The sequence below is a fragment of the Leopardus geoffroyi genome, chromosome A2, assembly GCF_018350155.1.
Source record: "Leopardus geoffroyi isolate Oge1 chromosome A2, O.geoffroyi_Oge1_pat1.0, whole genome shotgun sequence".
Classification (NCBI taxonomy): Eukaryota; Metazoa; Chordata; class Mammalia; order Carnivora; family Felidae; genus Leopardus; species Leopardus geoffroyi.
The window spans coordinates 53,636,243-53,657,130 of record NC_059331.1 but is presented as its reverse complement, the minus strand read 5'-3'; the positions used below and the strand labels follow the sequence as shown (position 1 = coordinate 53,657,130).

Sequence of the window (20,888 nt, the reverse complement as noted above, 5' to 3'; positions counted from 1 at the left end):
AAAGAAAGCATTCTCTAAACATGAACTCATACGGTTACATTTATAAATCAATTATAAACTTAGTTATCCTAGTGACAATATAACTCCAAAAAGTCATGATAGCTACTTAGGATTAGGAAGTAGAATGAGACTGTAGATTGGAAATAAAAAATGACAATTATTTGTTGAGCATCTGATATTTGTTAGCAGTGTTCTGGGCTCTGAGGATAAACAATGAACAAAACAGACAAATGTTCCAGCTCTTGTGTAATTGCATATATGAAGATGTAATAAAAAAAAACAAACCTAGATCATGAAGGATCATATGATATATCTGATGTAACTGGCATTTGGAAAAAGAGATAAAACTAAGGTTGTTAGAGACAATTAGGAGTTACTTCAACAAGCTACTATGCTTTACCAGGATTTACAAATCAAGGTCTATTGACCCCCTTCTCTCAATATGAAGATCAGTGATTCAAAAAATTTTTATAAAACCAATAAAAATCCATGTGTAAATCTCAGAAAGAGCAACATAAACATTTTGTTCATGCTAAATTCAGGATAAAAAAAATCCATACTTCATCATTTGACAAGTAGATAAAAACACATTTTATTTCCATATTCTAGTTAGAGACCTAACCAAAGACAGACAAGTTAGGAATTGGGAAACAGAGAAAAAAGGAAGAAAGCCATTAGAGGTGAGAAACAGAGAAAGGGGAAAGAAAAAAAAAAAGGAAAAAAGAGAATATAGGAAATGGCAAAAATGAGGGGGAAATAAGGAGGGTGGGAAAGAGAGGGAATTAGAAGGAGAGCTAGAGCAAGAACTGAGGGGACAGCCAGAGGACCTCAAAAATCCAGATTAGTCACAGGTAATAACTTTTTATGTTTAAGCTCAGCTATTCACTGGATATAAACATCAGAAACTGTCATCATTGGTATTTTATATATTAGACAGAAATTAGAACCCACTAAATTATATAACCACACTAGTATTTTTACACTGATAACTACAGACAAATGCTACCTTCAGAAGACTACCCTGGTTTTTCTCTAAATTCACATTTTCCCTACTTTGGTGCCTATGCTCATACTATTTTTCCATTTGAGATGCTTTGTCCACCATCACCCCACATGAAATGAACAATACTCATTAAATATTTATTGAGTACCTACTATATACCAGGCACTATTCTAGGCACAATTCAAAATTTTACACATATTTTAATGAAAATGGGCTATTTTAAGAAAATATTCTACTAGAACAAAAATGATTTCTTTCTTCTGCAGTTAACCTTTCTCTTCATTTGATACCATAAGCACTAAAAAAATAACATTCCTGGGGCGCCTGGGTGGCGCAGTCGGTTAAGCGTCCGACTTCAGCCAGGTCACGATCTCGCGGTCCGTGAGTTCGAGCCCCGCGTCAGGCTCTGGGCTGATGGCTCAGAGCCTGGAGCCTGTTTCCGATTCTGTGTCTCCCTCTCTCTCTGCCCCTCCCCCGTTCATGCTCTGTCTCTCTCTGTCCCAAAAATAAATAAACGTTGAAAAAAAAAATAACATTCCTTACTTAAAAGCATTCTAGAATTTTCCCCCAAATATAGTGAGGATAACACTCCCATAGGAGTGTAAGTCCTACAGATCCTCCAAAGTGCAATTAATCTGTATTAATTCCAGCTGCTAAATGTTGACAGTACAGTTTTGAACCTTATAATAACTATGTCAAAATGTTAAATAGCAGGGGTACCTGGGTGGCTCAGTCAGTTAAGTGTCTGACTCTTGATTTCCGCTCAGGTCACGATCTTGCAGTTCATAGGATCAAGCTCCGCCTTGGGCTCTTTGTGGACAGCGTGGAGCCTCCTTGAGATTCTCTCTCTCCTTCTCTCTCTGCCCCTCCCCCACTTGCTCTCTCTCTCAAATAAATAAATAAACATTTTTAAAAAGTTAAGTAAGAGGTGCCTGGGTGACTCAGTCGGTTGCTCAACTTCGGTCAGGTCAAGATCTCACAACTCGGGTTCGAGCCCCGCGTTGGGCTCTGTGTTGACGGCATGGCCTGCTTCAGATTCTGTGTCTCCCTCTCTCTCTGTCCCTCCCCCACTCACACTCTCTCAAAAAAAAATTAAAAAAAAATAAAAACAAAAATAATTAAAAAATAAAAAGTTGAATAATAAAAGTAATTTGAAATTTCACCCCCATCAAAATGGAATCCCAAAGACATTCCCAAAATGGGTAGTCATGGCTGATCTTGTTCAACCCAAGCAATATATCACAGGAGGGAGAACGAATGATTTTAAGATCAGCAGCATGACTGTGATTTAGATAACTTGCTTCTGCAGATATAAGCATCACTTGGATGAGGAACTTACCACAAATATTAAAGGTGGAATTAAATGATGGGTGAGAAGCCATTAGAACAGTACTTTCTTTAAAAAGAACTGTGGAACTAACTGTACAGATATGCTTAAAATTGAATGTGCATTCAAATTTAGGTAAACATAATTACAAATTCTGATGAAAATGTCTAGACACTTAGTATACACTGGTGTTCCAATACAGTCAACAGCGAAAGAAATATGTTCTATGAAATTAATATTATAGGCTAGGGAATTGCTAGGGAATCACCCTATAAGTCATCCGGTTTATTTGTACTATCAAACAATACGTCTTGACATTTTGCATGAATGTCTCTACTGACATAGTATTCACTTCCTCACAACGCTTCTCCCATCATTGGACAATTGCAGTAATTAGAATCCTTACATTGAGCTGAAGCATGCCTCCCTTTCATTTCTAAAAATCCTTTGACAAAGGGCTATCTAGGATACAGGAAGCTCCATAAGTCTTGCCTACTGCTATACTCTCAGTGGCTAGCACAATGTGTGACACATAGTAAACATGCCATAAAAATGAGTACATGGCTGATGACTGCCTACAGGACTCAGTCACGAAGTCCAGTCCAGTTGTCCTTTAGGGCTCCAACTCTGAGGTGAAGGAACTTTTCTTTCCAATCCTTGTGGATACTTTTGCAAAATGCGAAATTATGTGGTTGAATGTCATGACAATTTAAATGCTTATGCTTCCATTTGCACTTACCTTGTACCAAGTCAGAAACTAAGGGTTTATAAGCAGATCAGTCTCATTTTCCCTACCTCTTTGTTCCTACAGGCCCTGCTCATTTTATGTCCAGATGTTGCGATAGCCTCCTGTTTTCCCTGCACCCTACTGCCAAATTAATCTCCTGATTAAATCATCCCACTCCTTTTCTCAAGACCTGGAATCTCACCACTCCTTATAAGATAAAACCCACACTCCTTTGCCTGCATTCCAGACCCTTTCTCATCTGACCTAAAATCTGTATCTCCAACCATATTTCTCCTACTCACATACACGTACTACATCCACTTCAAATGCATTGATCTCTGCAGAGTTCCCCCCAATCTATGCTTACGCATTATTCTAGGCTTTGTTTTCTTAGGCTGGATATTCCTTTCCCCTCCTTTTAGGCTGCCTCAAACCCTGAACTTTTTTTTTCTTTGTTTTATGGTGAAAAATTCACAGAACACAAAATTAACTATTTTAAAGCGCACAACTCAGTGGTATTATGCACATTCTTCAAGCTGTGCAACCAGCACCTCTATCTAGTTCCAAAACATTTTAATCACCTCAAAAGGAAATCCTGTACCCATTAAGCAGTCACTCCCCCTTCCCCCAGGCCCTGGCAACCACTAATCTGCTTTCTTTCTCTATGGATTTGCCTCTTATGGATATTTCATATTAAAGGAATCATACTTAATTCCCGTGTTTCTTTTTCTGTATATATTTTTTTGTTTTCTCCCCAAAAGGTCACCCTATCAATCTTTGAATTTTTCAAGTTTGTTTAACCCATCTACATGGTTTTTTCTGGGTACACCCTCCACTCCCCACCGATGTGCCATTTCCTGAACTTTTGTAGCATTTGCTTTCTGTCTTACTTATTTTAGCTCTTAATCATATACTGCTCTGAAGTGTTCGTTACATGTTTCAATTTCACCCCATTTTGATTCATGTGGACTATAAACTCCTCCTTCTAGCAGCTTTGGTGTCTCCCTTTGTGCCTACAACCTACCTGAACATGTGTGCCATCCACAGTTTCCAGCCATACACAAATGAATAACAAAACTAAGGAAACAAATCTGGATCATCAGCAAGAGAAAGCTTCAAACTCATTTCAGTTCATCTTTCTTTTTATCAGGCTCTACCCTCCCAGCCATTTTGCTTCTCTCTCTTGGTATTTCTATCAGGGCCCTTCTTTGCCCTAGTAGGAGGTGAACAGGTGTGGCTACAGAAGGATAATGGCAGGCTGCCCAAGGGTGGAGAGTGCAAATTCCCTGCATTGATCTTTTGCTAAGGGACTCCTACCTTCATTCTATATCCACAGAGGGAAAGCCTGCTGAGAAGAGGGGGTGTACAGAGATGTCACAAGGCCATATAAAAAAAAAGGTTCCTCTATTTGCTTTGCTTTTATATGTATATCAATTTCTTTGGTATTTTGATTTGAAGTTGCTCATAAACCCATATCTGCCTTGTGAAAGGAGATTAACTGTTAAATAATGATAGTAATACTTGTGATTCATATATGAAATAGCACAGTGATTAAATTATTTTATATACTATAAACAAATCAATAGGCCCAAACTTGATACTCTTTTATCTAATACTTAACAGAATATTTGAAAAGGAACCTGTTTTATTTTATGCATGAGTAAGAAGTCTTAATGACATTTTATTGTACATTATTATGAGTTTTTCTCCAGCTGTAGTATTAAATAGAATTTGTTACAGTTGCTATTAGAAGCCTCCAAACAAGAATGTAAAACAGTGCTCTGGCCCTTAGGCCATTTAAAACCTGTTTTTCTGACCAGAACAACTAAAAGATCCAACACAGAATGCTGAAGTCTATAATTAACATTTTTCCCCCTTTTCATATCCCATTTTGCCCGATTTACAACAAGTAAAATGGATCTCTCTTCTGGCATTAATTTCAAATCATTATTTATCATCAAAAAATGTTAAACACAATAAAGAGTGATTTAGGGAATTCCTTAAATATGTAGAGAAGACTAGCACTGAGAATCCGATACAAGTGATATGAAAAAACCTGTCCTCAAAATCAGATCGAGTTTAAAAATATTTTTAAAGTACTTAGAATGTACCCAGCCTCCCTGTGCTACAGGCTGTGAATTAGGGAAATCAAATCAAGTTTAGAAGAATTCATAAAGTACTTCTAATGCACTCAGTCCCCAAGCTACAGGCTGTGAATTAGGGAAATCAAATCAAGTTTAGAAGTATTTATAAAGCACTTATCATTGCCAGTCCCCTGTGCTATAGGCTGTGAATTAGGGAAATCAAATCAAGTTTAGAATTTTTATAAAGTACTGATAATATACCCAGTTCCCTATGCTATAGGCTGTGAATTAGGGAAGGTATGCAGTACATATATATGTAAGAGGAATAAGAACTACAACATTCATTTCTATCCTCTATGAATTAACAATTTTTCTTGGTACACAGAATTCGTACATAAAAATTGTAAGAGGGGCACCTGGGTGGCTCAGTCGGTTAAGCGTCCGACTTTGGCTCAGGTCATGATCTCATGGTTCTTGAGCTTGAGCCCTGTGTCAGGCTTTGTGCTGACAGCTCAGAGCCTAGAGCCTGCTTCAGATTCTGTGTCTTCCTGTCTCTCTCTGCCTCTCCCTCACTTGTGCTCTATCTCTCTCTCTCTCTCTTAAAAATAAACATTTAAAAAAATATATGTAAAAAAAATTGTAAGACATGACAGCAAAGAATCAGCAAATATAAATGTGTAATACGAAATATGGGATGCATTAAATTACATTTCAGAGTAGATCTGGCTTCTAATTGTTTTCCTTCAGCTAAGATGAAAATTAGCTTGCATTTCCTGAATTCAAAAGCTGGTGGCCAGTGTAAATATTTTACATACCTTGCATGACAAAGGACATCAACCTGACGTTTTAAAACGTAATGTGCTTAATAGAGACAAATTAATCGTGTGTATGTATCGTACTTTGCTAGGATTAAAGACTGTTCCAGCAGACATAGAGAAATACACAGCATGAATCATGTGCACAACCTAAAAATGTCTTAGATTTTCTCGGCTTTTACTGTACTGTGGTTATATGCCTCCCTGGTGCTAGATGCTGGTTCATCTACCCAGCATGATATGCTCTCCAGACTAAGAAGTACTAGTTCACTGTCTCTAAGGCCATGTTTTCAGATGGGCAGATTTTATTTCCTATGTAAGGATATCTAGTGTTGAAAAGCGAGTGGTCGGTCACTCATTAAATGCTTGTGGAGTTTGTGGAATTGAATAAACTGCAGTGAAATCTGTAAAATTTGAGAGTTTTGATTATATCTGAACTATACTGCACTCTATTTTGCCATGGCAGCCTATATATGAATGGATTAATTCTATTTAACTTCACATAAGCTCCTTCAAAATGTATTTTCCTTATCATTTTTCCCCAAAAGTGTCATGTTGTTCACAACTTATGTTTAAGTGGTTAATAAGATATTTTCTGTCAATGTAACATCAGAACCAAAATGACAGACAATTTATATGTGAGTATAGCAATTGGAAATAGCTATAATAAATCATCTGACCAAAGGATAGTCATTTCAAATAGTATCTGAGTTTCTGTTTGCTCAAATATTATAGTCTAGATATATAAAAGTTCTTTATTGGTTTTTTTTTTAACGTTTATTTCTATTTTTGAGACAGACAGAGACAGAGCATGAACGGGGGAGGGTCAGAGAGAGAGGGAGACACAGAATCTGAAACAGGCTCCAGGCTCTGAGCTGTCAGCACAGAGCCCGACACAGGGCTTGAACTCACAGACCACGAGATCATGACCTGAGCTGAAGTCAGACGTTTAACCGACTGAGCCACCCAGGTGCCCGCTTTATTGGCTTTTAAAGAAAAGTAGCTAGGGGTGCCTGGGTGGCTCAGTCGGTTAAGCGTCCAACTTGGTGTCAGGTCACCATCTTGCTGTTCACGAGTTTGGGCTCTGTGCTGACAGCTCAGAACCTGGAGCCTGCTTCAGATGCTGTGTCTCCCTCTCTCTCTGCCCATCCCTGCTCACGCTCTCTGTCTCTCAAAACTGAATAAACATTTAAAAAAAAATTAAAGAAAAGTAGCTAACTTTATTTCCTGGGGGGGAGGGGATTTTAAAAAATATTTTAATGGGATAGTCCCAGTGAACTTTGTTTTACATTTCTATTAAGTATAAATAATTTTTCATAAGTAATTAGGTTACAAATTCACTTGTATAATTCACCCCTTAAATATTTTCACTGTGAGAGGTGCCTGGGTGGCTCAGTTAGTTAAGTGTCTGACTCTTGATTTCGGCTCAACTTATCAGGTCATCATCTCAGGTTTGGTTTCTGAGTTCGAGCCCCGTGTTGGGCTCTGCGCTGACAGTTTGAGGTCGGCTTGGGATTCTGTGTCTCTCTCTGCCCCTCCCCCACTTGCACACAAGCACTTTTTCCTCGCTCTCAAAATAAATAAATAAATAAATAAATAAAAATTTAAAAGTATATATATATGTATATATATATTCACTGTGAGAACATTTAAAATAAATCTTTTGCAAAGTGAATAATCACCTTGTCATTTGGATTTTCAATAACGGTAGTACCCTATTAACAAAGGGTGCATTCTACCTTCTTTGTTAATAAATGTATTACTGAGAAGACAGAAAGTAATGCAATAATACATTATTCATAGCATATAATACATACATATGAACTAAAATAATATAGTAATAAGGGACCCAGGAAAAATATTCAAGGACACAGGTTTTCCCCTACTTCATACGCAACTCAAAGACAGCTGTCTGACTCCATGTTGGTCTAGCAATGCTGCCTACTCACAGGACATGGGCCAACCCGTGGCTTCTTTAGATACCACCTCTCCCACTACTGTTCTTGTTAAATCTAGTTGACAATAATCATAAACCCTAGGAGAGATGGAAATTGTTAGTCTTGTTCATTGCTTTATCCTTCTTCTCTAAAACAGCTCCTGGCACAAAGGAGGAGCTCAATAGATATTTGTTGAATAAATAAATCTTCGTTAAAAAGGAGCTTTTTCTCAGTCAATCTGTCCTTCGAGGTACCATCACATGAAGTTTGTGTTAACCACAAATTCTAAGTGCTATAAACTGAATTTTGTTAGCTGAAGTTTGCCTTGTATTAAGGACTAAATTATCAGAAACGGGGGAGACAGAAAGAAGAGAGAAATATTCAATATTCCTGACACAAAATTTATAAAAGCTTTTACAACTGCTTTCATTTAGATAAAGGTTACTCTAAAGACATCAAGCTGGGGCGCCTGGGTGGGTCAGTTGGTTAAGTGTCCGACTTCGGCTCAGGTCATGATCTCGTGGTCTGTGAGCTCTAGCCCCGTGTCGGGCTCTGTACTGACAGCTTAGAGCCTGGAGCCTGTTTCAGATTCTGTGTCTCCCTCTCTTTCTGACCCTCCCCCATTCATGCTGTGTCTCTCTCTGTCTCAAAAATAAATAAATGTTAAAAAATTAAAAAAAAATAAGACATCAAGCTGATATAAACTCAAAAGAGGTTCCAAAGAAAGTGACAAGAAAAATGTAACCTGTAATCTGGTTCAAAGGCAAAACCACTTAATTTTCCCTTTGGGATTTCCAGAACAATGCAACAGAAAAAAGGAAAAATGAATTAATTCAAAGGCTATTTCTCTGGCCTGTTGTATGCACATATACTTGTATGTATATTATGTATTGCTCTATGTTTATTTATATATTATATTAAATACACATTACATATATAATATACTAAAAATATACCTTTTAGGGATACCTGGGTTGCTCAGTTGGTTGAGCATCCAACTTCAGCTCAGGTCATGATCTCATGGGTCATGGGTTTAAGCCCCATGTCAGGCTCTGTGCGGACAGCTCAGAGCCTGGAGCTTGCTTCAGATTCTGTCTCCCTCTCTCTCTGCCCCTCTCCACCCCCTCTCTCTCAAAAATAAATAAGCATTAGAAATTTGAAAAATAAATAAAAAATAAAAGCTCTGTTTGTCAGTGTATGCTAAAGATCAAATAGGGAACATAAATATAAACCAAATCAAATCTTATGTATGGCTGAGAAAATTAAGAGGCTGTAACAGAGATGGGATATTTTTCTCCTTCCAAATGGAGGCTAGTCAAGCAAAGACTACAGAGGAGACCAAAATGTGGAATAAAAGTAAGTATGAAATAAAATTGGATATAACCAAAAAGAATTCATGTAGTGTCTTACCATTATCTTCACTGGCTTTCAAGGAATAAAATAGGTAGAGGATTCTCAATGTTTGATTTGCTCTTTCCCTTGATTTTTACTGATAAGAGTTACAGGCATACTAAAAAACAGAAAAGCTATAAATGTATGCTTTTAGTTACAGATGTAATTTTATATTACTGGCTAAACTTTGGAAAAGAGGGAAAAATATAAACAATTTTAAAACCCTCACTATTTAACATAACTGTCATAATTTTTGTATATTCCTTCCCTTCCAGACTTTTTCATACACATACATTTATATAAGGTTGTAATCAATAGTGCAAATACATTTTATGCTACTTTCGATATTTTTCAGATTTGTTATCATTTTCTAAATTGTCATTGATGAGTGTGTAACATTCTACCTAGTGATTACACCATAATTTACTTAACTGTTTCCCTGCTATTGAATAAGTTACTTCTAAGTGTTGGTCCCTATAACAATGCTTTTATGAAAGTCTCTGTGTATATTTTTTTTCCTATATCCTGCATATCTTCGGGAAATGTTCCATAAGTATGAGTACAGCATCCCAGTGTTTGATACACTGCCTGGTCTCTTTCTAAGCAGCCGGAACTCAATCATAGTGACATCAGAAATATATAAAAGTACAAGTTTCTTCAATTCCAGAACCAAAAATTTTAGAATTAAAAAAAAGTATCATCAATAATCACTAGGAAGGGTACACAGATGTTCTACTATTATTAAACTGGAATTGAGGCATACAAATCCATTATCTTGTAAGTCTGTTTAATGTGAAACCTCTGGGGGTGAGTCATCCCAAGTGAGCTTATAAAACCAAGTCCTGAAGTTGTAGTATTTGAACTTGGAGACTCAGGATTCCTGACGACCATTCTAAGGTAAGAGGAACCAGTAACACTCAGACTATGAAGTGAACCGGCTAGTCTCTCTTGACACAAGCTTACTGACAACACTGAGCTTCTTTAAGTAATACAATGCCAAGCCAATGGAGTTAATTTTACAGGATGATCCCAAGAGAGTCTATCAATGGGGAGAATGCAGCAATGAACTTAACTATAGCAAGGGTAAGGCCCACTAAAAATAATCTAAACTAAGTGCACTCATCAGTGTAGGTCCAGGCCATCTCATGGGATGCAGGTGAAGGGGGGTTCCAAAACAGTATCTATCAGAATTCTTTTGGAGAGCCTGTTAAAACATATCCCCAGAGTTTCTCTGACTCAGTAGGTTTGGGTGTGGCCCTAGAATTTGCATTTCTACCAAGTTCCCAGATGATGTCGATGCTGCTGGTCCAAGGACCACACTTGAGAACCACCGCCTTGGATGATTTCTTCATTCTTTTTAAAACATTTATTGAGCACCTACTAAGTATGGGGCTATACGCTGGAGCTAGGAAGATGAATAAAACCCAGTCAGTACCTACTTCAAGTAACTGATAATCTATATTTTTGTAGACATTGCACTGCTCTAGTCCTATATGCCAACAAATTTGGACCTCACTGAAAACAAAGCTTAAAAATATATTATACTGCTTTTAAATAAAGCCAGGATGTTTTTAATTAGTTCCAAATGCTTTAGGAAAACATGTAGTAATCCTACATTGGCAAATGTCTCAGTATTTTCTTCACTCTTCTGGATTTTACCGACATGTGCAAATAATTTGTTAAAGTATCTTCTTCATTTATATATATACCATTCATACATTTGTTCTCTTTCACAAACTGTATCCACTACATAAAACAAGTGACAGAATTTATCTAAACACTTTTCCACATGCAATCAAAAACTTGTTTACACAGGTAATTATCAACTGACAGAAAAGAATGACATTTAGCAAGGTAGGACTTTGGGATTCTCTGCTTTAGATTCAGACTTCCACAACACTGGAAAAAGTGAATGGCAAGTAAACAATTTGCATGAGGGTGGCCCAAACCTAACTGTTAAATACTACTGTCAGCTGATTCACAGAATTAATGAACTTGCTTTTGACATGGCTACTAAGCTTCTCTCTCTAACAGAGATGTGTTGGCTTGCCATAACTACTGTTGGCAAAAAATAAAAATAAAAAATAAAGCATGTATTAAGTTGTATGATCTGTGGATCTGCAAAAGCATTAAGTATTATTTATACTTCAGTACATTATTTTCTAGTGTGATTGAAAGGTTCCCCTCATTTCAATCTATTAAGAAGCTACTTTAAAAGTCTGGAAGAACTAACTCATGGAGACACTAGATAATTTGTCTAACATCGTAGTGAAAATAAAAAGACATAATGAGATATAATATTCAGATATTTGATTACCATAACTCATAACCTTAATTTTGATTACATTTCCTAGGAAAGTTGATGTTGGAGAATAACAACTTGTTTTCTTTGAGGGGAAAAAATGGTTTAAGGAAGACTTGTATTGATTTTTCAGAGAAAAATAAAGGCATGTATGAGAAAATATATCCTTTCCGATCACTGCTATTTCCAATGGTTACTTTCCTATTCGTTTCAAAGAGGCTGGTTTATGGAGAAACTGGAACATGAATCACCTTAATTTTATTTTTCCTCCTCCAGATCACCTCTTTCAAACTCCCACGCATGTTATCTATTCCCTAAAGGCCTTGTTTTCAGGTAGCAAGGAAACTAGGAACTAAGCTCTCAAATTTTTGCTGACAGTGATTTAAAGAACCAACCCTGCTAGGAATATTGGCATTTTGAAAGTGGACTTCAAACTTTCAAATGACAAATACAGTTTGAGAGGTGAAATGCCAGCTAGTGGGGTGGGGTCAAAGTTAAGGGGTTCTTCCTAGCACTTCATCATTGTACTCAGAGAGTTTGACAGGTCTGTTTCCCCACTGCCTTCCTTATAAAGGAAAATTTATTTCTTAAACATACAGGATAAGAATATTCTCTTTCCAGTCCCTTTCCCAGATTCCCTCCTGAAGCAACTTACAGAGCCAGAGAGAACAGCACTGCTAGGTGGCAATTTCAGAATTTAAAGATATATATATGTGTGTGTGTATGTGTGTGTGTGTGTGTGTGTGTATACACACATATATATACATATATAGATTTAATTTTTAAGGCTTATTTATCTTTGAGAGAAAGAGACAGAGTGGTAACAGGGAAGGGACAGAGAGAGAGGGAGACACAGAATCCAAAGCAGGCTCCAGGCTCTGAGCTGTCAGCACAGAGCCCAATGAGAGCTCTAACTAGAGAACAGTGAGATCATAACTTGAGCTGAAGTCTGATGCTTAACTGACTGAGCCACCCGGGGCCCCCAGAGACATTTTAAAATTCTGTGATGTCACTGAGGAGCACGGTAAATTCTTAGAAACCAACCTTGTATTTGAGGTCTATGCACGGTAACTGCAATCTGCTGATTGTGGGAGTTGACCATACACAGATCTCTTACACTCCTACTCAGGGTATTTCCCTATTTTTCTACCTCCCTCCTATCTCCCTTCTCCTTATCTGTGGTAAACTGTGAAGGAATTCACACCCCAGGTTTATGCTAATATGAACTCTTGCCAGAAGGTCAGAAAATCTGTTTCAGTAAGTCTTATCCACATTGTTAACTCTCCTAGATGAGTTCACAAATGAAAGCGTTTTTTAAGAAATAGTGAAACAGTCAAACTAGCAATGAATTTATTATCTAAAATCAATGAAGTAGAATGTCTCCTAAACAGATAATCAAATTGAACTAAACCATTATGTGATCTAGTTTAAAACCTGACCATGAAGTTTTAAATTTCAATTTTAATTGATTTGTGTTGCATGAATTGATCATTTCATATTTTCCCTTTATATCTGAGAAATCACAGTAGGGAAAGGAGACTCATCGCACTGTGTCGCAAAAAAGATCTTCAAGTTGAGAACGGCCTAGTCACTGAATTAGCTGAAGGTACAGCAATGACTCTGAGAAAGCCCGAACGGAAGAGAGTGGAAGTGAATATTGCTCCTCCTCCCCAACCCGAAGGGGAAGCCACAGGAAAAGGAACACTCACCTACAGGCACAGGCCTAAGCTTTCTTTGCCCTCTGTCTCCCTAACCCTTTAATTATATTCCTACATGGGCTCTGTAGCTCCATATTCCCGGAACAGAATGGGCTTCAGACCTGGAATCAAGTCTCTTACTTTCTTGCAGAGGAGACACTTCACAACAAGATGTATTTAACAATTCATAAGCAGAATTTAAAATTTATTATTTGGGGGTGCCTGGGTGGCTCAGTTGGTTGGGCATCCAATTTTGGCTTAGGTCATGATTTCAGGGTTCGTGAGTTCAAGCCCTGCATCGGGCTCTGTGCTGACAGCTCAGAGGCTTGAGGCTTCCTCTCTCTCTGCCCCTCCACTGCTTGTGTGCTCACTCTCTCTCAAAAATAAACACTAAAAGATATTTTAATTTATTATTTGGATGATGCATGGTTTTCCAATTACTCCCTGCTAGTAAAGTGGTGGGCTATTAGGAGGCATACTCACTTTTAAGCTTCTAAAACCCAATTTTTGGTTATAGCTTGTCAGAAAAAGACCCAATTCTTACAACAAGTACAAGTCACTTTTAGTCTTTTAGTCGGAGATAAAAACCTGTCTTTTGATTTGAAGGTTCACAGGCCTCATTATACAATAAACCTGCTCCTGGATAACATACATTAAACACTCACAGAGTATACCATAAAAATATGTAAAGAATAGAACTTATCAAATAAAAGCACAATCTGCACCTAGATGGCATTAGACACACAATGTTGACACAAGAGGATCCACATTGTGTCTACACAGGACTCACAAATATAATGTAATAAAACAAAAAAATTACTTGTCTGATTTTTTATTGAAAATCATCAAGAATAGGAAATAAAATTTAAAATTGAAGAGTGATGAAATATTTCCAGAAACATTTTATAAATTGATCACCACATGGTAAGTATTATCTTTAGCTCATTCTTAACAATGATCTCAAAATTAATACTAGGGTGAATTATTAGCATTTGTAGAAGAGTTAGCTATATGATGTGGATAACCATGAAGTTTCTCTTTAAAATATCTGCTCAGTTAAATTCAGGACAAGGTCATATCATTTAAGATACACAGGTTTTACGATAAAGTCTTAAAATCATACCAAAAAAAAAAAAAAAAAAACTCCAAAAAACAAAAAACAAAAGCGTAGAACAATAACTGCAATACTTTTCCCATTTCATAGACGAGGAAATGCAGAGTTAGAAAGGATAAGTGATCAATGGCCATTACCACCCTGCTTGTGCTGGAGCTCATCTGATCTCAGAAGCAAAGCAGGGTCAGGCCTGCTTAGTAATCAGATAGGAGAAAGAACAAGTGACTTGCCCCATTGTAATAACTGAAACTGTGAAAAATGTAAACATTCATGTTCTGGGTTAAATATTCAGTATTAAAATGTTAATATATATTGATTGTTGAAGAAAAATATTTCTTGGTATATAAACATTCAAAAAAATAAATAAGCACATACTCTTATTGATGATAGCTTTTGTCTTAACATCTAGAAAGCTATCTCCAAAATATGGTCTATTGTATTTGAATCTATTTCCTTCCAAGAGCCAACTTAAGTAATTAAGGTAAATAAAAATAAAACGTGACATTTTTATTAACTTAGTTCTAAAACATACGCCATATAACTTCTCAAAATCTACCTCCGTATTGTGGTAAAATACAAATAGTAAATGAGAAACTCCATGAAGATTTCAAATAATCTTCAACTTAAAAAATTTTATCTAGAATGTTATGACATGTATAATATGTGGGGGCTATCTATGCTTGCAAGATGGTTATTCACAAATCTTACTGTACTTTGGTGGAGTCAAATTAGATCAGTTTCAAAGGATTCTGTAAGCACTTTTTGTTGCTTTTAGGCCTCAACTACCTACCCTAATATCAAGATTTGCTAGGAAAAATAAGAAAAGCAACTTAAAAATTCAGTTTAACTGTTTTCAAGAGCGGGGAGCGTATGTTTACATTTACAGATTGGTGACTTAAATCAAGTTTTTTTGATTAGTGATTTTTAAAAAAATCCTCTACAACTGGTATTTATTTAGTGGAAACAGAGGAGACCAAAAACTTCTTCTAGTACATTTACTATACCTTTGGACATATATTTCCAAGTTCAAGCGACAATGAATTTAGTGGGACACCCACAAATCAGAATGATGACATTTTCTGTGTTATCCATTAGCAGATAGATCGATCGATCAATCGATCCTATCAAAGAAGTAAAAGTATGGGCCAGGATTTATAAGAGAATTTGTGAAGTATTACTTTAACATTTTTTCCCCTACTTTATGAAAGTCTTGTCATTAGCAACCGTTTTACAATTTGAAAACTAAATGAAGTGTATTAATACTTGTGTATGTTTTCACAGCATTGCCTTTCACATAGCTTTCACATGCATAATTATCTTAATAATTAAGGTTCATGGCAAACATCTTATTTTCAGAGAATTACAGAAGAGAGAAAAATAAGTATTTGTTTACAATTCTGTAACTTACTAACTAAAAGCAATTAGCCGTGATCAGTAATGCATTTCTAATTCATACGCCTAAAGTCAGGCTTTGTCTCCTATATAAAATTTAAATGTCATAGGGATTTTGAAATTAATAGCGAATTTTAAAAATTGATATAGTTTTTAAAATGTAATTCTGAAATATACGAAGAAATGAATATTAAGGAAATTTGTCCCTTGAAAGAAAAGTGTATTCAATTATTAAAAACACCAATCACAAAAATATTTCAAAGTATTTTAAGTTCAATAAAGAATACGATGCTGGCAGACATATATGTTTTACTTTTTAAAATTATATTCTTATAATTTAAAGGAATGAAAAACAATGTCCAAAAATCTTAGCCAAGAATTCTCCAAACCTTCAGCCTTCATCAATGCCATGCTTTTATAGTAGTTATTGTAAAGACTAGAAACAAACTTTTAAATATGAAAAAGAATTTTGATTTAAAAATGAAAACAACACATTTCTCCCCTTCAATGAGTTGTAGAAGATTAAGATGGTCACGAGGTGATTCTAAGATGCTTTCAGTTATAATTATCAGCAAGTTAACATATATAACTTAAATAACGGAGAAAAACCACGTGGAGTACAGAGTAAGGCAAAATAGATGGTTTTGTAACAAGCTTCATTTTTTGGCTAACATAACGTTAGTTTTAAATTTTCATATATCACTATGGCACCGTATTAGCCACAGAATGCATCTGTGCACCTGACAACAGACAACACAAAAATTATGTTAAAACTTGAACAGGTTCTCTTGAAAAGTCACTCCTAACGCTAACTGGTAACATGGGTAAGTGTCTTCCACAAAACAATCATAAGAGTGTGAAGTATTTCTTTAAAAGAGAAGCCCCAGGGAATGTCTATGCCAGTCTCTATACCAGAAGGGTTTCCTAAATCATCTAACACCATCCGTTTGGTTCTGCTCTCAGTTAGTGATTGATCATTTAGCTATAGACAGAAGACTGCCACAGAACATCTGAGATTTGTGGAAGAAGATGATCCCTGGGTCCTTTTAAAGAATAAGTTATTCACTCTTCTCTCAACAACTCTGCTTACGATTTGTTTCATGAATGATAAAAACAGTTGACATTAAAATAATGTACTTCAAAATAAGGAGTCTTCTCCAGGAATTGGGTTCCTAACAACTCAGTTCAGCATCTTGCTTGGTTTTGTTTTCAGATGATGATTTAAACAAAATTAATTTTACACTTCACCCCCCAATCTTAAAAGGAAAAGAAGAAAAACTTCAGCTTCTTCATGGCAGATTACTATTATTTGACTTTATTCCTCTAAAATAGAAACAGTCTTCCCAAGAAAATAGTGAATTATCCTTTGACTCAAGTGAATTAGATTCTTATGTTAAAACAACAGCACAGCCAAATAATCACTATATAGTATAATCGTCACCAACATCACCTTGCAAATTCTGGGTACATCAACACATTTCGCAAAATGCAATTAGAGTGAGGCGACTCACCTAAGCAACGGAAGCTAACAAGAAGAATTTAGAAATGCAGCCTTCTGATCCCCAGCAGAGGTAAAGGCCCCTTCTTTACCTAACAACTGATCTTATATAAAAGCAGCAAATAGGTTACTCCCAGTTTCTGCCTCCTTACCTTAAGCTCCTCCCCAAATACCAAGGCATACAGTACCACAGCTACACACCCACTTTGCAACCCCTGCACTGAGGGACCAGCGCTTTTTAAGTTACCTGCCTTTCCCAACCTGAGTACACAGAGCGGGCGCTGAGGCTCTGCAAGTGTAGGAGCCCCCAACCGGGTAATTCCACCTTTCCCAACACGGGGGTGGGGCGGGGGAAGCACGCATTTTCCATCCCCCTGCGACCCTAGGGAGTCTGGCCAACCTCCCAGCCCCTCCACTAGGCTCACGGCCTGCACAGCGCTCAAGGGCGCCGGGAGGGGGTGACCCCAAGGGTGCCCCTCGCTCAACTGTCACCGCGCCCCCACACAGTGACCGCCGCCTGGGCTATGGGGACTGAGCAGGAGACTCCACGGCCGAGGGACGGACACACATCGGAGCCCGCGTTTCGGTCCCAAAGTTCGCCTCGAGCGCCTCCTGGACGCCCGCACACCTCCGCCAGGGGCTCGCAGGTCCCCGGTTCTCTCGGACCGCGACCCAAGCGCTTCCTCGAGGGGGCCTGTCCGGGGAGCGCGGGACGCACGGCTGGCGTCTCCCGGTGCGTGGCCGCCGCTCCGTGTGGGGCGTCTCGCGTGCAGCCCGTGCCCTCCCCCGCCTGGAGGGCTCTTTCTGCGCCCGGATTTCTCAGCGCGCGCGCAAGACCCTCGCCCGGGACCTGCCCGCTCCCGTCCCCTCAGACTCGACGCCGCAGCCCGGTCCCCTCACCCCACGGCCACGGCCCTCCTCGGGCCCCGACCCTTCGGCGCTTCCCCGCCCTCCGGACTCCCCCTCGACCCGCGGCCCCGCCGCCCCCAGCGCCGCCCCGCACCCGGACACTGACCTGCGGCGGCACCCCGCTCCGGCGTCCCGGCGGCCGACCCGAGTGCCCCAGGCGGCGGCTTAGGCGCGGGCGCGGGCTCGGGCTCAGAGTGCGGTCGGCCCCGCCTGCCCGAGGCCGAGCCGGGCCGGGCCGGGGGCGGGCGCGGCGCGGCGCGGCGCGGGGGCGGGCGCGGGGGCGGAGAGCACGCGGCGCGGGGCGCCAGCCGCCCGGCGCACAGTAGGGCCCCTGGCCGCGCAGGCTGCGTTGGCGCGCGCCCACTCGGCTCGGCCTCGTTCGTTCCTCACAACCACCGCTGGGAGGCGGCTCAGAAATGGTCCCATTTTACAGAGCGGGCGTTCGAACACAGCTCAGATAGGGACCCGTAGGGCCACGTCTGGGAAGAGCACGAAGTGCGGGTTCCGGAGCCCTCCTTCCATCTCCAGGCCGGTGTGTCTCACCCTTCGCACTGTGGTCTGCGAGGCTTCTTTCTTACAAGTTGTTATTTTTAATGACATTCTTAAAAAAGAAGTTAAGTCATATTGAGGATCACCGTTGGGCCGTTTAGCTGACGGCCCAGTGGTCCTGCACGCTTTCAGTGCCCTCCTTTTGCATTTGTACTTCACGCCGGTGTCCATTAGTCCTTTAAAGTGACAGAGTTTTGGTTTTAATCATTAAAAGCATTTCTTAAACTCATTAACATAATTTCTTGAATTCTTCAGTGGTGTTTCCTCCACTGAGGGCCTGGGACACATGGTGGGGGTGGGGCAGGACGTGGGGCGTGGGACTAAAGTTTGAGAAGCAGTTTAGGGCACTCTGCCTTGTAAATGTACTAGGTAGACTGTCGGCGGCTTCTTCTGCAGCTCTCTCCACGACCACCCCTCCAGAGGGGTTAACAGATGCCCAGTAAGAAAGCTTCTGGTCTTGTGGACTTGAGGCCTTTCCTTCTGTCCCTTCTTCCCATGTCATTTACTGAGCGTCCTGTTCTAGGCCTGGTCCCCCTTGAGGAGGCAAAGATGAAGAAAGTCCTTGTCCAGAACGCTCTCTGGTCCTTTAACGTCTTAACTTGGTGGAGATGCCTAGTTCTTCTCCCTTCAGTGCGGAAAGTTCCTTTTTGTAGTTTGCAGTAAAAGTTCGTGAGGGTGAGTATCACTTCCGAGAAGATTCAGAGCTTAAGTCAATGGATCCATGCCCTTCTATTTGTGCCCTCCAACAAGAAGTGCCACAGCTCTATAGGATGTCAAAGAACATTTATTGACCCTTGAAAACCCCATTTCTTTGCCTGAAATCTAGGTAAGTCGCGGCTCAGCTTTCTGAACTCAGGCATAGAAGTGCTGCATGCATCCTATTTCTTGATCTTTCCAGAGTTCCAATCTTTTTTTTTTTTTAAACAGCTTTATTGAGATAGAATTTACATGAATATCATGCATTTCAAATATATAAATTCAGTATTTTTCACTTTATTGACAGTTATACCACCATCACCATAACCTAATTTTAAAACATTTTCATCATCCCCAAAAGAAACCTCCTCCCCATTAGCACTCAGTCCCGGTAACCATAGACAACCACCAATCCAATTCTGTCTCTACAGATTTACCTATTTTGGATATATTGTATAAATGAAATCAAACAATAAGATCTGTTGTGACAGGCTTCTTTCAACTTAGCATAATGTTTTGAGGCTCACTAGTGTTGTAACATGTATCGATATTTCATTCTTTTTATGGTCAAATAATATTCCATTGTCTGGATGTATCACATTTTGTTTATTCATCCTTGGTTAATGAATATTTGGGTTGTTTCCACTTTTTGACCATTAGGAATAATGCTGCTATGAACATTCACATCAAGGTTTTGTATGGACATATTTTTTTTCATTTCTCTTGGGTATGTATCTAGGAGCAGAATTGCTGGATCATATGGTATCTCTATGTTTAACTTTTTAAGGTACTGCCAGCCTGTTTCCATTTTACATTCCTGTCAACCATGTATGGAGGTTCCAATTTCTCCACATCCTTGTCAACATTTGTTATTGTCTTTTCTATTTTAGCCAACCTGATGTGTGTGAAGTGGTATCTCACTGTGGTTTTGACTTGCATTTCCTTAATGACTCGTCACACAAGCATCTTATCACGTGCTTATTGGTCATATGTGTATCCTCCTTGAAGAAAAGTCTATTAAAATCCTTTGCTCATTTTTAAATTGGGTTACTTATTGTTAATTTGTAAGATTTATTGACTGTTCTTTATCAGATAATTAACAAATATTTCCTTCTATCCAGTAAATTGTCTTTTTACTTTCTTCCTGGCATCATTTGAAGCAGAAGAGTTTTTAATTTTGATGAAATCCAATTTATCTATCTTTTCTTTTGGTGTCACATCAATGCCTAATCCAGAGCTATAAAAATTTACTCCTAAATTTTCTTCTAAGAGCTTTATAGGTTTAGCTCTTACATTTAGGTCTGTGATTTATTTTGAGTTAAATTTTGCATATGGTGTGGGGTGCCTGGGTGCTCAGCCAGTTGAGCATCTGACTCTTGATTTCAGCTCAGGTCACGATCCCAGGGATGTGGAATCGAGCCTCGTGTCTGGCTCTGTGCTGAGCAT

General features: G+C 38.8%; 2 protein-coding genes across 4 annotated transcripts in view; one reads left to right on the top strand and one right to left on the bottom strand.

The window, feature by feature from the left end:
* PPARG (peroxisome proliferator activated receptor gamma) overlaps nucleotides 1-18,337 on the bottom strand; it is a 136,739-nt gene extending 118,402 nt beyond the window's left edge. For 2 of the 3 annotated variants that reach the window (XM_045493834.1, XM_045493832.1), the window contains exon 1: nucleotides 17,302-17,383. The gene's annotated coding sequence lies outside the window, so the exon portion shown is untranslated. Of the gene's footprint in view, nucleotides 1-17,301; nucleotides 17,384-18,303 lie in introns of those variants that run through there. The other variant, XM_045493833.1, reaches the window with a different exon arrangement.
* LOC123607221 (basic proline-rich protein-like) lies at nucleotides 17,507-19,537 on the top strand. The gene is made up of 3 exons (XM_045496375.1): nucleotides 17,507-17,603; nucleotides 17,796-18,391; nucleotides 19,400-19,537. The coding sequence occupies exons 2-3, from the start codon at nucleotides 17,813-17,815 to the stop codon at nucleotides 19,535-19,537; spliced, it is 717 nt and encodes a 238-aa protein (XP_045352331.1). The 5' UTR covers nucleotides 17,507-17,603; nucleotides 17,796-17,812.
* The last annotated feature ends 1,351 nt before the right edge of the window (nucleotides 19,538-20,888 follow it).

Bases quoted from the DNA above. Each gene is read 5' to 3' on its own strand.
- LOC123607221 (XM_045496375.1), top strand. From the start codon at position 17,813: ATGGGGACTGAGCAGGAGACTCCACGGCCGAGGGACGGACACACATCG. The intron at 18,392-19,399 runs GTGCGGTCGGCC...TCCTTTTTGTAG, and splicing joins GGCGCGGGCTCGGGCTCAGA to TTTGCAGTAAAAGTTCGTGA.